Genomic DNA, 16,588 nt, shown 5'->3' with positions numbered 1-16,588 from the left:
ACTGCTAGGTCTAGCCACCGTCATAACAGACAAAGGGCTAATAACAATATATGAAGAACCATTACAAACCAATTAGAAAAAGACTAAGAACCAATAGAAAAAGAAAGAAAAGGGCAAGAACCAATAATTTATAGAAAGATGCTCAATCTCACAAAGGGAGTAATAAAATAAATTTGAAATAAAGAAAAATGAATTACCATTTTTTCTCTATCAGAGGCCCAAAAGTTTAAGGACACAGTGCTTGCAAAAATGTAGGAAATAGACGCTAAGTTGTATATTTTTGGTGTGAATGTAAATAGGTATAATTTCTTTGAAGGACAATCAGTAATTATAAGCAACTTTGTCAATATACACCCTCTAAGAGGATGGATTTAAAAAACATTTTTTTAATGTTTATTTATTTTTGAGCAAGAGAGAGCACGTGCCAGCAGCGGATGGGGAGAGAGAGGGAGACACAGAATTCGGGTTAGGGTCTGAGCGGTCAGCACAGAACCCAATGCGGGGCTCAAACCCACAAACTGAACCTTGAGATCATGACCTGAGCCAAAGTTGGACACTTCACTAACCAAGCCACCCAGGTGCCCCAAAAGGATGGATTTTTTAGTTGCATTTTGACAGTTTTTTTTACCATGTTTTTTTACCATATTACTTTTCAATAATAAATGTGTTAAATAATTTTTAAAAATGAACTCAGTTACCTCCTGTTGACAGCAAGACTGTCTCATTAGGGCAGCAGCATGATGCCTCCTGTGGTCCAGCATGGAATAGCCTTCTCCAGCAGTGGTCCTGATTTCCTCTTCACATCACACATCCATGCTACACTTACTCCAGGGTTCTGATGGCATCTGCTTGGAGCTATCCACCCATTCATTCTTTTTCCTTCCTCCCTCCTCCCCCTTATTTCAGAGATAATTCAAGAGGACTGATGAGAATTTGACACAGGGACTCTAAAACTAAAGCTAATCAAAGTAATTTGTATTAATTTGCACAATTCATAATAATACATTTGATTATAGGAACCATACCATCTGAATTAAGCTTCTTTCAGGCTATTTTTAATTCATTTTCACTTCTTAACACATAAATATTGTAAAAGCAGTGTTCCCAGAGCATGGAAGATTGGGGGAGGCTAGCCAGAATTTAAAAGTGACTGTGGACAAGGTACTCTTCAAATTTGGTTTAAAATTCCTTCTGAGAATAAAGATTTGAAGAATCAAACTGATTAATGAGACCAGTAGTCTATTGCAATAACATAACCAGAGTTTGCCTTTTAATATTTGATTAACATTTGAGTAATACCCCAAATCCAATCAAGGGATTTGGCTGTAATTTTAGAGAAGCAAGACTTCTCCACAGAAGATTAAAATTAAGAAAGTGTAAACCTCAACCAACTGGAATGAGCACTTTTGGAAGACATAATTATTGGGGGTGTGGAGTGCATGGTATCTGTAAGACTCAGGTAGGGAGGCAGAAAGCAAGTAATGGTCATGTGTCTCCAAGGTGGAGCAGAATAGGTTTTAACCAGCCAACATTCACTTCACTTGGAAATGTTTGTCCTTATGGGGTATGTATCAGGTGAAAGCCATTAAGGCTGTCCAGTTAGACCTTGGCACCCTGTGCCACATCTCCAGGTTGACTTGGCTTCTCATGCAGGTTCACCTGCAGCCAGCCTTACCTGGTTTCATTCCAGTCTCATAGGACCTTCAGGGGCTTTAGGAGCCATTTAGTTTAACCTCTGCCCAATATAAGAATGTTATCTGGGAGCATCTGGGTGGCTCAGTCGGTTGAGTGTCTGACTTCGGCTCAGGTCATGATCTTGGGGTTCGTGACTTCAAGCCCCACATTGGGCTCTATGCTAACAGCTCAGAGCCTGGAGCCTGTTTTGGATTCTGTATCTCCCCCTCTCTCTCCCCTTCCCCATTCATGCTGTCTCTCTCTCTCAAAAATAAACATTAAAAAAAAAAAAAAAGGGAATGCTCTCTGACTTCTCATCATTTCCTACTCCAGACCCACCGTCCAGGATCCTTTTATTTTTTAATATTAAATTTTTAATGTTTATTTTTGAGAGAGACAGAATTGGAGCTCCAATGTGGGGCTTGAACCCACGAACCTGGATTCATGACCTGAATCCAAAGTTGGATGCTCAACTGACTGAGCCACCCAGGTGCCTCCAGGATCCTTTTAAATAAACTTGTTCTGTCAGTCCCTAAGTAAATTTGCCCTCCCAGCTGCAGTCCCACGGTTTTATTAGGAGAAACTCTTCAGACCTCTTTTAAGGCTCCTGAAAGCCAAATCGACTTTTATGAGGTAAATGGTTAATGTTCTCACAACTTTATTTAGTCTTAATTCAGGGGAAGGAAAACAACACAATTACTATTTTAATTTCTTTATTTATCAATAGTATCCAAAAAAAAAAAAAAAAAAGGGAAGAAAAAAAGAATCAGGAGTTACAAAAACAAGTTAAATGCAATATGGAAGCCTACTAAATACAAATACATTTCACAAACACATAGGCAACAGAAACCTGTTCAAATTGCTGCTTGACATTTGATTAAAAACTTAAGTGTAAAGGAAAGACATTCAGACTTGTTCACATGGGCTTATTAGCAGGTGGAGAAGCCCTGCTTTCCCAAAACAGTGATGGAGTCCAGAGTCATGGCATGTGAGAAGGTTTCCATGAACACTGAATCTTAACAGACACTGCAATATATTAATAAAATCATATACACATTGAGAAAGCCCAAGGAAGCTTGCAGTCTAAGCTCTGTGCTTGTAGAGAGCTGGAGGAACTGAACCCGATTTAATCCTATTTGCTCCATACAAAGCTCCATGCAAGACTCCCCAAACTAGGCTATTTAGCAGCTTTCCATGAATGGTCATCAGATCGTGTGATTCTGTGGTGCAGACAATAGCGTCCATATTTACAGGAGGAATGCAGATTTGCTCTTGGGAATTCCGTGGTGCAGGGTAGGGTAATCTTAAATGGCAGCCACTGTCCTAAATGTAACTGGTGAGGAGACACTCTGGATTCTAGCTTTAAACAAACTGGCATGCCTGCCCTCTGTCTCAATGTCCAAGAGCTGGCAAAACTTGATCAAGGTGTGCTGTGGGAGCTCTCCAAGACAACTGGACAGGGAGGTGCATTTCAGAGTGCACAAGTAGGGCTCAAAGAGAGCTTTCAAATGGGATGTATCTAAAAGGTCAGAAATCTAAACAAAACAGAATGCTCTCCTTTCAAAGGAGAACAAGGAAACTTGTTTAGAGGCAATTCCACATTCAGCACAACGTTCTCAGTATTGCCCATGCAATGCAATCTATATAATTCCCCATCTGCTTTCTGAAGATGAGCGCTTTTGTCAAGTTTTTAATCTTCGTTATTCCAAATGCATCTTATACATGGTAAATAGTGGGGTTAATCATCACAGAGTCCATAACACAGGAACAATGGTCTTTTCCCCAATCACAGTTTTAAGACTCAATTTCCATTCCCTCCCTCCTCTTAAAAGGTGAAACCACCTTTTGTCCTCATCTTGAAAGGGAAAGCTATTTCTGTTTCCAAGAAGGTTAAAGATGGAATGCAAAAGTTTCAACAAAGTGGAGTAGTTCTCCTTCCCATTCTCTTCCTGGGCAGACATTACCGGAGAGGGTACTACATCACCGCACAACCAGTGCAGCCGTGCAGACTGAGGTCAGATTTGGTCATCTGGATTTTGGCCACCTGACTCTTTTGTTGTAACAGTAAGGTTTCATTTATCCTAAGGAGAAGGAAAGTCATAGGAACCTGTATCCTTCTGGACCAATGATCAGAACCAGAGAATTTGTAATTTATCAAATTGAGATTAATGCATTCCTACTTGCTCACTGAGGAGACTGAGGCCCAGAAATAGGAAGAGATAGGGCTAAATCACTCTCCTAGTGGTGAACCAACAAACATATTGACATCTAAGCACAGATATCTAAGCCTTGCTTGGCTGCACTTGTCTCCATTCTTTGGAATACTGATTTGCATGAACTTATAATAAATGGAAACAAATTAGCTTTTTAGATCTTAAAAGCTTTGTATGGAGATGCTTTGTATTCCCTGGCTTCTGTTTGAGGCACCTGCTGGCAGACTGCTGATCCACTGGAAGCCAGGGGACACAACTCTGGGCTGCATCTAGTATGTGGCAGGGTGGGAGGAGTCTTGGTTATAGTGGTCCCTGCACCAGAAAAGAACCCCAAACTCTCCCTCCTTTGAAATGGCAGGACTACTGAAAAATAATTACAAAAGCTCAGTTTCTAGTCAAGAAAATAAAATATTAAAACGCAACAATAATATAATGATAATAATTGAAGAATGAAGTCAACTTGCCAAAAAAAGTTTTACAGAAAAATAGCACCTTTGGTAAAAAGTATCTTAAAAATTTGGTTAGGTCTCTAAGGGGCTCAAAGTTATACAAGTATCTGCATCATTTGTGTGCACCCTCCCAGAAACTCCAAGCCTAAGGACAACTGGGTAACGAGAAGGGTGGCTGTGTATCTAGAGGCAGTGGTTGGGACCATGAGAAGCACGGATGCTGGACGTCTATTATGCTGATGGCGACAGGAAGGGCTGGACGCAGAATGTGTTCCTCTCCACTGGGCTTCTGCCAGACCCCTCCTCTGGGGCAGCCTGCAAAGTTCTCTCTGGCATCATTCGCACTCCCTGCAGGACGTTTATAGCCGTGGCCAACCGTGGTTCAGATCTGTTCCTCTCCCAACCCTGATGCAGTTTCCTTACTTGTCTCCAGCCCCTGAGCACCACTTATAGTTTCTCTCAAAGCACTCCTAGAAATGAAGGCTATGGCCCTTCCCCTCCTCGCCAGCCACCCCCATTTCCTTTACTGCAAAACAAATAGACAAAATAAAACTCGTTGCTATACAAGCAAATACTGGTGAATCGGCAATTGTAGCAGACACTTGGATATACTGAACTCAGCGCTGAAGTGAAAGAAGGTGCCAGGCTCTGGACGCCCTTCCCAGATGCCTCCTCTTTAGATCTCTTTGGTGCTCACTTTTTTGGTCTTTTCAGCTGTTTCCTTTGAGATGCAGGAGAAAATAAGCATTGTGAATTAAAAAAAAAAAAAAAAGAATCATTGGTATCTATCTAGTCCTCAAGACTTTATATAGCATTGACAGATTCATGCTTGTGCTAAATTTTCATTCTGTTTACTTGTCTGTCTCCTCTGTGGATGAGAAGAAACTGAGGGCAAAGATCAGGTCTTATTTTTGACATGGTCACATAGGGGCTGTCACTGCATTAGTAGCTGAGCCCACTTGAACGCCTGTGACACAACAGGTCAAACATGATTATCCTCATTTTAAAAATGAAGAAAAGGATACTAGATGCAAGTGCTACAAGATATTCTGGATCCCAGTCCAGAGAGGTGTTAAGAACAAAGGTTCTAGAGGCAGACTATCTGAACTTGAGTCACGGACATGCTATTTTCTGGGGGACTTTGGCCATGTTATAAAAACTTCTGTGCCTCAATGTCCTCAACTACAAAGTGAGGGTAATAAAGTGCCACCTCTTACAACAGTGTCACATTTCTCCAAAGAAGCCTTTCTTACTTACGGCCAGTAAACACATGAGAAAATGTTCAACGTCATTAGTCATTAGGGAAATACAAGTCAAAACTACAATGAGATGCCACTTCACACCCAGTACAATGGCTAAAATAAAACATAATGGACAAGGACAAATGTGGTGAGTTTGTGAAAAAAGAGCAACACTGCTGGCAAGGATGTGAAATGGTACAGCCACTTTGCAAAACAGTCTGGCAGCCCTCAAAAGATTAATCACAGAGTTACCATAGGATCCAGCAAGTGCACTCTTAGGTATATACCCAAGAGACCTGAAAACATAAGTCCACACAAAGACTGGAACAAGAATGTTCCTAGCAGCATCATTCATCATAGCAAAAAAGGGGAAACAACCTAAATATCAGCTGACGACTGGATACACAAAATGTGGTATATCCATACAATGGAATGTTATGTAGCCATAAAAAGGAATGAAGTGCCAACCTATGCTATAACAAGGATAGACTTGAAAACATAATGCTAGATGAAAGCAGTCAAACAGAAAATGCCAAATACTGTATGATTCCATTTGTGTATGTCCAGAATAGGCAAATCGAAATAGAGTTAGAAAGTAGATGAGTGGCCGCCAGGGGCTGGGAGAAGACAGAATGGGGAATGACTTCTAATGGGCCTAGGGTGTCTTTGTGGGATAATGAAAATGTTCTGGAATTAGGTAGTAGTGATGGTTGATGATCTTGTGAATATATAAAAACCACTGGATTGTATATTTAAAAGGGTGAATTTTATGGTATATAAATTAGATCTCAATAAAAAAACTAATTAGGAAATAAAAAACAACAGTGCCTGGCATCTAGCAGACACGGTTGGTTCTCCATCCATAGCCCCTTGCCTTTAGCAGTTCAGTACACGGGTACGGCTTCTTACTGCCAGCACCTGCACCTCTCTGCCTGAGGCTTTCTCTGGCTGTTGGAGCTTGCTTTGCCCACACATGTTGGCAGGTCAGAAATGCCAGGGAATTCATGTCGCTGGTGGCAGCCCTTGCCAATGGCTGATGAGAGTTTGTGTAGGAACGTGCCTTCTCCCTTCCCCCTCAGGAATGGGAACTCTGTTCCCAGAGATCCACAATAGGACTAAGCTCCACACGCCCACAGTGGTAACATGCCTTGGTAGACGCTCTTTATTGCTTCCTTCCCTTCCTGGGCTGGCTTCCCAGCTCCCTGTCTAGTGTCTCCTAGGATTGCTTCCCAAATAAACTATTTGTATTCAAGTCCTTGCCTTAGCGTCTTCTTTCTGAGGGAACTCACATAAAACAGACATGTAAAAATGTTAGCTATTATAATCCACTCCTCACTGTCTACTCTGATCATTTCCCCACCCCAGAGGAAAGGAATTCCTATTAAGTTTTTTTTTTCTTCTTTTATGTGGTTGCACTCATCTGGAGACTCAAGACTGATGAAATATGGAAAAACAAAAGGCTGGGAGCTTCTGCTTAAAAAACTGACATGAGGGGGGTGCCTGGGTGGCTCAGTCAGTTAAGCATCCGACTTCAACTCAGGTCATGATCTTGTGGCTTGTGGGTTCGAGCCCCACACTGGGCTCTGTGCTAACAGCTCAGAGCCTGGAGCCTGCTCTGGATTCTGTGTCTCTGCCCCTCCTCTACTCACGCTCTCTGCCTCTCTCTCAAAAGAAATAAATTAAAAAACAAAACAAAACTGACATGAGGTTTCTATATTATGAGTGACAATAATGACAAAATGCATATAAAAACCATCAGTAAATATGAGCAATTTTATTTTTGAGCATTATTAATATTAATAATTATTTTGAAATCAAGTATTTCATCTCAATAGTTTAGCAGCTCTTGTGACTGTTAGATTCTCTCAAAACTTAAGTCAGAGAGAAGGCTTGTATAACAGACCCAGTGTAGAGACAGGTGATCTGAGGCACAATGTCCTTTGTTAACTACATGGTAAATCAGGGGCAAGACAGGCCCAAGAGTCCAGCACATCCATGTTTTCTCTCCAGGCCTTTACCATCTATGTCAGTGAATCGCTATTCTGCCAAAAGCCTTTTCCCCAAGAAGATCTTCAACTTGATGATACAGAACCTGAACAGAATTCTTATTTATTATCTTCTCAAGTCTCCAGGAAACAGAACCCCTAAGTTCTCTCGGTTTTGAAAATCCCAGGCTGTTTTCTAACCAGCTTGGCATTTAACTGAAATATCTTTTATTGTGGTCCACATTCACTTATTTCCTGCTTGTTGCCCTCAAGGAGCTCACAGTCTTCAGGTCCGGGCACTGGTCATGACAGGAAGCAGCAACACTTCCATAGACCATGCTCATTTGCAAACCACTTCCAACATATTTGCAAATCACCACCTGGCTAATTCTTGCTTATAAAGCAATTTACCAAGTTGTAACCTACATCTGTTGGGACCTGCTGGACCACACAGGACTCCATTAGGGAACTGTCTGTATCATGGTTTGATAGCATAGGTTTATCATTCAGGACCTATTGTATGGAACAGAGTGGCTCCTTGGACATCTGGAGCATTAGGCGATATCTGAATGGCAGAAGGGCTTAGTGGCAGCAGGAATACCTGAGCCAGCATGGAGTCTGCAACTCACCTGGTGCTTCTGGAGCTCCTGGACATATCTGGTCATCTCCTCCTCTGTCTGGGCCTGGGCCCCCTTCTGATTCTTTCCTGGAAGAAGAACCAAAGCTCAGGGCAGTGCTCACTGATAGAAGCCAGTTAGGGATCCTACCAATATCTCCCTTTTAGGCTCTCAATTTCATCTCCCATTTAACCTATGGAAGGAGAGGTGAACCGCCTGCATATCTCTGAATATGAAGTGTCCCAGTTCAACTGACACCTCCAAAGTAACACACTGTGAACCAAGCAATCTCTTCCACCCCCCCACCCCGGCCTCTGTTCCTAGTGTCTCCGACTGCTCCAGCACGTATATCCATGCCAGGCACTGGCCCTGCTGTAAAATCTATGGGGAATATCTGGGTCTTGACTCAGGACGTTCCTCTGGGCTAGGGATTCTCAACCATTCACATGGAGAACTTTTCAAAATACACGTGTTTAAATTCCACTTTTAGACTCTGATTTAATTATTGTTGGGCACCAGGATTTTGTAAAGTTTCTAGGTGATTGCAATGTGCGGGCAGGGTTGATAGCCACTATATTTAGCAGTATTTCCCAAACTTACATGGTGATTAAAAAAAAACCCCATAGAATATATCTTAAAAGTGGAGGTTCCCAAGCTGCTCTTTTATGGGTTTGATTCAGTAGGTTTGGGATAGACTCTGTACATTTACCAAGTATAGTGTTTGCCGTCAGGAAACACTGCTCCACCATGCCTTCCTGAGTTTGGCATTAATCACAGCAGTTTCCCTCAGCTGTGGCTCTACCTGGCTTTATATCTTGATGTCACTTTTTCTTTGCCCCATTGAGATTTCTGATCTAAGACCAGACTAACGTTCAGGTACTGACTCTGGAGTGCTGCCTCTACAATGTCCTCTCAGCAACATGGCCCACACACCAAGACATGCTCACCTTGGGGCACCACCATCTGTGGTGCTCTTTATACCCACAGTGCTCTAAACCTGGCCATCCAGAGAGGGAGGACGAGCTGTCCAGTGTGGCTGTGGAAGTGGGCATTGTCCCATGGAGGTGATCATTTGGGTTTTGTCTGATGCAGGTGATGGGGCTTATTATCCAGGTGATCAGGCTTATTCCATAAGGCGGATGTTTAACAACTGCCTATCTTAGAAATGGATGGCTACCTTTACAAAGCCAGGCCAGGAGCAGTTAGATGTGGGGAGCTACTGCAGGGGGTTTGGGGAAGATGAATGTAAGATGCTTCCTGATGGAGGCAGGCTGGGGTAGTATTTTGAAATGTTCTCTCTTGGCTTCAGTAGCTGCTGTGTACTTGGTCTGGATACCCTTAGTTTTGACTTCCAGAAATTTCTAGGATTTCTGTCTCTAAACAGCTTCTTCCTACTCTTCCATTTGTCTCTGGAATTGTGTTGGCTTCCTGCCTTCCCACTTTGAGAAGAGACTTGGTCCTGGGCAGTAAAAGACTAGGGATCCCCTGGTACAATTGAGTTCCATTTGTACTGTTGCTGCTGCCTAGGCTTCTTATCTAGAAAAACATCTTCTGGGTCCTTGACCTCTGTCTCCCAATTTCCTGACCTTCTTACCTGACCTTCCTGAACATGATCCTAAGACCATCCCGTTCTTTCTTGTCTCAGTTTCTTTAAGGTATAATTTTAAGTTCACCCCATCTGGTGGTTCCAGATTGGGGCTTGGTTCCTACTGACTTTTCTTCTCAAACCCAATGTGACTCTCTATTCTAGACCTGATCTCACCCTTTTCTGTCTTTCCTCTACTCCGAATTACGCCTGTTTTTCCCCTATAACCTGGCTTTGATTCAAGAGTTTCTTTTGATCTTTGGCATCATTCCAACATGCCATTTGGTTTCTGCACTGGTCCCCCAAACTCTCTGACACCTCTATCTCTCTAATCCACCCTAACCATGTCTCAACTTTCTTTTTTTAGGCGTTATCCCATTCTGTTAATTCAAAGAGGGTCTATGAACATTTTTCCTTTCTCTGCTGGATATAGGTGGCAAGCAGGAGTCATTTTGTTTTCCAACCACCTAAGTCTTTTACATATAAGATTTCCCAAGCTGTCACAAGGATCAAGTGGGTTAATATGTAGAGTGCTTAGTGGAGTGCCTGGCACATAGTTCTCACTAAGTATTTGCTTTCATTATTATTATGATGATTCCAATCTCACATCAACATTTGATCTTGCCCTGCGTCTTAAACCTCTCTTATGCCAAGCCTCTGGAGTGATTTTCAAACGTAATGCATCTGGCCTAAGTGCTTTGTCCCAGTGCTGCCCACTGGGTGCTCCAACATTATAGGTTGTAGTCTGTCACTTGCTCCCCAGTTTCCTTGCTCCTGGCCACTGCCCTCTTCTCCATCATCCCCACCCTGACTTCTCTCATGGTGAAGTTCACAAAGGAAGCCCTCTCCCTGCCGTCCCTTCTTTCTGCCTGGGGCACAGCTCACCATCACAGGTCATGGCTGTGCAGACCCAGTTTCCACAGGCACAGACACAACGGTTACAGTCCACCTCGGTCTCTGCTCCATCTGCATATGTCTCATCCTCCAGGGCACACTCTGTTGGGACCAGAAATAAGGGGCAACAGTTTAGGGTGACAGTGGAACAGGACATCTTGGCCATCGTCTGTGCACCTTACCCTTTTCCCAGACAAGACCTGCTTCTGCTTAACCTTCAGAGGCACCATATCTGAGTAAATGATGCGATTGATCCAAAGATTGTTGGATCCTAACCTCAGCATAGAGTTGATGGGCTGGGGCCCAGTCTGGAATTGTGAAAGGGAATTTTCTTAGCAAGCTCTGGAAAGTTCCATCAATTCTATCTTGCCCCTCCCCCCGCCTCCTGCCAAATGCCCTCATTCCCTTCAACTCCACATATTTCTTAGGTTAAGCATACTCCTCTCTGGAGGATTGAAGGTCGGGTTGAGGCACTTGAGGAACTCTTGGAAGCTGAGTTTCCAGTCAGCATTTTCGTCAGACAGTTCAATGAGAGCATCAACACAGAGTCCTCTGAAACAAAACACAGGAGAAATGTGTCAGTAAGACCCTGAATTCACTCCCGCAGAAAGGACCTAAGCATTGGGATCACATACATGTGGGGCCTCCAGAGGAGGCCAAGGAGACAACTGCTAACTGAGGAACTTTCTACACGCCTTCCCACAACTATCATCCAACCTGACTCCTGTGAGCATCCAGACTTTACTTGGTTATACTTGATGTCAGATCATTTACATTGTTCAAATGTTCTTCCAAGAAGACTAAAGTTTCCTGAATGGTTGTGTTCACTTTGATTGGCATATGTTTTCACTACCTGTGCACCTTCTGTGAGCAATTCCCTTTCCCCATGGTACTGGTCAAGTCAACCAAACTAGGAAAATCAAAACAGAAGGGAGACAAATAGATGATAGGAATGGAATATGGGATCTGAAAGACTATGGAGTTCAAGCAGGCATTATCACTATCACTATCTAGAAAGAGAAATGTTTAGAAAAGTTTTATGGAATCCTAGTTCCCTCACTCTCCCCTTGGCTTGGATGTGAGCCTTGGTTCAATCAGTTATTACCCAAATGGCCTTGAGCTAGTTCTTCAACTTTTCTGAGCCTGTTTTCTCATCTGTAAAATGAGGACAGGGAGCCCTCCTTAACTGGAATGTTATGAAGATCAAACATTGATCTTTAAAATAAAATATTATTTAATTTCAAGTTATCAAAATATGAAGGATTTTCAGATACTATATTCTAAGGCCATGGCATATTGCTAAGGGAGAATCATTCTAGAATCTGGGCTTCATGCTTTATATTTCTTCTGAACAAAAGAGGTGCTATTCCTATTTTTAATTCTTGCTGATGTACTGGAGCAGAAGTTTCTTAGGGGTTAATTGTTATTAATATTTGCTCTGGAATAATATCAGAAAAGGACAGGGACATGCTTACATTTGTGACAGTTAGGGTTCTCTATATGAAATGACACCAATTATCTTAAAAGTCAGAACTAAAGCTATTTTAGACTTATAGTTGAATAATACGGTGATATAATTCCTTCCAAAAATTAACCATTAAAACATTATCATGACACTCAGAAACACATTTGCTCTGATGTGACCTTGATAATTTACTTTAAAATTACATTCTTCTATTCCTTGTAAGTTCTGGCAAAACAACAACTATTTGATCAGATACCAGTGGTGCTCAATATATTAGTTCATAATGTTCACAAAATAGACCAGGACAGAATTCCTGTTTTGCTTTTTACTTCTCACTGGCACTGATGGCCCCTCTGCAGGTAGGAAGGGGTTCAAATCCCCTTTCCTATCCAGCCTTCCCCTCATGGGCCCCTCCCTGACCCCTCAACTGCACTCACCTAAGCAGCTTGTTGTTCTCCTGGTCGGCATAGGTAGTGATGTTGATGGCAGTTTCATTCTGCTCCACAAATTTCAGTAACTCACTGGAGTCTAAGCGAGAGTCACCATTATCAACGTTCTGGAAAGGGGATAAAGAGCACTTTCAGGAACATTTTGTAATGTGTCTCCCTCTCAGCTTGACCCATCTTTGGCTCTTGACCCATTCCAACCCTGCCTTGGCCTCACACCTAATGCAAAAAAGGCTTGAAGACTTGGGGCCCCCAGAGAAGGTACCAGCACCCCAAGATGAGAGACTGAAAGTGTGTGGGCAGAGGCCACTGGGGGCCTTTCAAACCCACACCCTGCTCAGAAGGCAGTGGGAACACAGACCTGTGTTACCCAGGCACCTGGGGTGCTGGAGAACCTCCTGCAGCCTCATCCCTGACACCGTCCCACAGACATTCTCCTCTTTAACATCTGGGTTCAAGCCAGCCACCATACCCTGTTCTCAAACCTTGATGAACATTATGAATCAGATTCTGTGGCAGAGCCCAGGATGTCTATTTCTTTCTTTTTTTTTTTTTTAAGCTTATTTATTTATTTTGAGAGACAGGGAGAGAGTGTGCGCACATGCACACATGAGCGGGGAAGGGGCAGAGAGGCAGGGAGAGAATCCCAAGCAGGCTCTATGCTGTCAACACAGAGCCCAACTTGGGGCTTGATCTCATGAACCATGAGATCATGACCTGAGACAAAATCAAGAATCGGATGCTTAACTGACTGAGCCACGCAGGTGCCCCTGGATATGTATTTCTAACAAGCTACTTGGGAACAACAATGCAGGCAACCCTCAGAGCTCACTCTGGGAGTCACATGACCACTTCTTGCTGCTTATTTCCCTGGCTTGCTGTCATGCTTCACATTCACACTGGTGCCCCTAACCAAGCACAGCAGTGAGAAGTCGCAAGCAAAGGCCCCGAGTTGATAACCTGCAGGCAGAGGTGGTACAAAGCCTTCCACCCCTCTGCTCTGGGCCCCACCACAGACATGTGTAGGGGTCCTTGGCTTACCGAGCACAGGCTGTCCTCATGACCTACCTGACATCCCACGAGCACAAGGTGAGGGTATAGTGAGCTCAGGCATTATCCCCTCCTTGGCAAGGTGCTAAACCCAGACCATAGCCATTTGGGACCATTCAAAATGCCCAGGCCCTAGCTGCTGGAAGAGGGTGTCGATTTCAAGTTTCCATCAAATTCTAAGTTGGATGTTGCTGCCCTCCTAGATAGTTCCAATGGAGGAAAAATGTTTTTAGGAAAAATTCTTTCCATAGGCTGCCTCAGACTGCTGCCCTGGGAAATTATCAGCATTTCCATGTTACGTTGAAGGTGGCTCACCAGATGATATAAGGGATTCTGAAGAAAAGTCTGTCCAGGCTTCCCGGTAGAAGGGACTCTCCTTCCATGCCTGTCATGTGTCACATGTACTCTGCTATAAGGTTGTAAATCTTTCCATGATATACATAATGACAGGCATGTACAAAACAACTATGTCAGCCCTTGCTTAGTACCTTTTTATCATTCTTGACAAATTTTCTAGGAACAGGTCTCAGATGTTCCCCCTGAGGAAACTGCCTTTCACCTTGTGAAGTCTTGATTAATTAATGGAGAGAAATGAAATAAGCTTGGGCAGGAGTCATTCTTAGCAGTACAGGACTTTCTGGAATACAAACGTTGCAAGTGCTGGACAGACAGAAGCAGCCCTCACACACCCCAACACCATCACAGCTTGTTGAGAGTGAGAGTCTGAAGAGGAGCCATGCAGCCATGGCTGCAGACCCAGTGCCAGGCAGTGCCTGGGGGCACCAGGAACCTGGTGGCTACAGCCCAGCCAGCTCCCAAAAGGCAGTGCTGAGTGCACACAGTTCACTCAGGCCACGATCCAGGCCTGAAGCTGAGGGGAGGGCCAGTCTGTGTGCATGCTTATCTCACAAGGGCCCAGCCAGGTCTCCCCAGGCCAGCGCTGTATGTGGAATCCATAGGAAAAGAGGTCTGGTACCCACCCCAGAAACAGCCTGGACTGCCTGGGTGGGGGGGCATACTTAGGGGGTTTTGATCTTGGACAACGAACCAACCTAATTCACTCAGCCTCTATTCAGCTAACCACTTACAAAAGGCATAGTACCTCTGTATGCCTGCAATTCCCAGCTCTGTATGTGATGTAGCACCCTTTTCTTCTATGTAACTGTAGGGTTGTAGAAAGGCGGGAAGATGTGTGATACGAAACCCATGCTTGGGGCTTACTGCAAGTTTGGAGACTGTTCAGAGGATGAGCTAGGCCAGACACTCACTCACACACAGCATCTGTGGTGATATGGGGAACATGATACCAGAGTCAAGGAGATAAGAAGTCTGGCTCCAATTTCTGGCTCTGGCCACCAGGAGTCCACCACCGAGAGGGGGTGTGTGTATGACATGGCCATGAAAGGCTCTCTCCACCTGCCTGCCCTCTTCATTCTGCTACACTTTCACTTAAGAAATCATTAATGAATTACTAGGTGAAGTGAGAGTCTGGTTTTCATCTTATCCAAATTCTGATTAGATTTTCTTTTCAACTAATTTTGACGTAAGGAATGCCGGCTGGGTTAGAGGGCAGTTCACTGGTTCAGAAACAGTTTCTGTGAGATATCAGATCTCTCACCAAGAGACAGCTGTTTGCCTAGAGGGAAGGAATCTCTCTTTGACGACTGCACCACACAGGACTCCAATAATCATCAAAAAATAGTAAAATCCCTGTTTTCTTCGAAGACACTCCCAGAGTGTCTGGGAGAAGCGAGCGTTGTGTCAGTCATGATGAAGCTTTATTGGTCGGGAGTGAGAATGCCCTACAGGAAAGCCACTTTCTCAAGGGGTCTCACATAGGGGCCTGTTAGAGAAGTTACTGCCAGGACAGGTGGACAGGTGTCAAGGGGGGTGTGGGGCCCAAGCACTTGAGAATCAAATTAATAGCAGGTGTCACTGATGCCTGAGGCAGGGTGCCACCAAGAGGCCACTAAGAATGATTACAAGGTCCCAAGAGGCCCCTTGGAACCAGTGGCCTCCTGGGCCTTCATGGCCATGGCAAAGTCACTGTATACAATGACCTGGCAGGTGCTGCTCACTCAGCTTCTGAAAAATCAATTTCTTCAAGTTTCTTTCTGCTCCTGTGTGACTCTCCTGGCTCAGTACTATAATGCTTTTCTGTGTAGATGAGGAACCACCCTTGCCCCAAGGGCCCTGTAATGTTGCGGGGTTGACATAGAGGATAGACTGAGAAGGGCTGTGCTTTCTTGTCCACATGAACAAGAGCCAAGGGAGCTTGTTTCTTCAAACACTTGGAACCCAGAGAGACATACCTTCTGCCACAGGAGAGAGAGCTCTCTAAAGACAGGAACACAAGCAAAGTCTGAAATGACCAAACATTCAGTATTTCTCTATCTGTAGGGTCCATTAATGTCAGTGAGAAAGAGGAATCCACAGACTAGGCTGGTGTTGACACAGAGCTGCCAAGAAATCCTTCATGTGCCTGGGGTTGCTCCTGAATGCAGGCAGGTTAGGGCTTGAGATGGCAGGCCCTGGAGGCACCTGGGAACATGTACATCTGCAGATGAGCATCTGAGGGCATCCACCCAGAGATGCGTGTCTGTAAGTAAAGGGAGCTTTTTGCTTATGTGGGAATGTGGGTATCTGAATGTGTGTCTGTGAGTAGCTGTGTCTCTGTCTGGGGTGTGCATCTCTCTATGTGGGATGTGTGTGTGCATGCTTCTGCTTGTGGTATTTTTATCTCTGGGTATGATGTATGTATGTGTGTATCTGTGTTCTTGTCAATCAGCTGGAAGAGCACCCTTCACTGCTTCTTCCAACAACTGTCTCAAGCTCTCTGAGAAATATCCATGCCATGGGAGCTCCACTCATTGCTAAATACTATTTCCAATCTTTTTCAAAGCAGAATCTCTCCTATCTCCAATTGGAACAACCTGTCTCTTAAACTAAATAATGGGACAAGCAATATC

At 43.9% G+C, this 16,588-nt stretch overlaps 1 protein-coding gene across 4 annotated transcripts in view; it reads right to left on the bottom strand.

The window, feature by feature from the left end:
• FSTL1 (follistatin like 1) overlaps positions 1-16,588 on the bottom strand; it is a 76,787-nt gene that overhangs the window by 20,391 nt on the left and 39,808 nt on the right. For 3 of the 4 annotated variants that reach the window (XR_009262151.1, XR_009262150.1, XR_009262152.1), the window contains exons 7-10: positions 12,561-12,679; positions 11,098-11,210; positions 10,650-10,760; positions 8,192-8,268 (exon numbers count right to left, since the gene is read on the bottom strand). Coding sequence is in view for 1 of the 4 variants with exons in the window: in XM_058731268.1 (XP_058587251.1) it covers positions 5,013-5,057; positions 8,192-8,268; positions 10,650-10,760; positions 11,098-11,210; positions 12,561-12,679 (465 nt within the window). In the remaining 3 variants the exon portion in view is untranslated. Of the gene's footprint in view, positions 1-2,370; positions 5,058-8,191; positions 8,269-10,649; positions 10,761-11,097; positions 11,211-12,560; positions 12,680-16,588 lie in introns of those variants that run through there. The other variant, XM_058731268.1, reaches the window with a different exon arrangement.

This window comes from Neofelis nebulosa, chromosome 5 (genome assembly GCF_028018385.1).
Source record: "Neofelis nebulosa isolate mNeoNeb1 chromosome 5, mNeoNeb1.pri, whole genome shotgun sequence".
Classification (NCBI taxonomy): domain Eukaryota; kingdom Metazoa; phylum Chordata; class Mammalia; order Carnivora; family Felidae; genus Neofelis; species Neofelis nebulosa.
The sequence above is the reverse complement of the archived record's forward strand: the minus strand, read 5'-3'. Positions and strand labels throughout refer to the sequence as shown.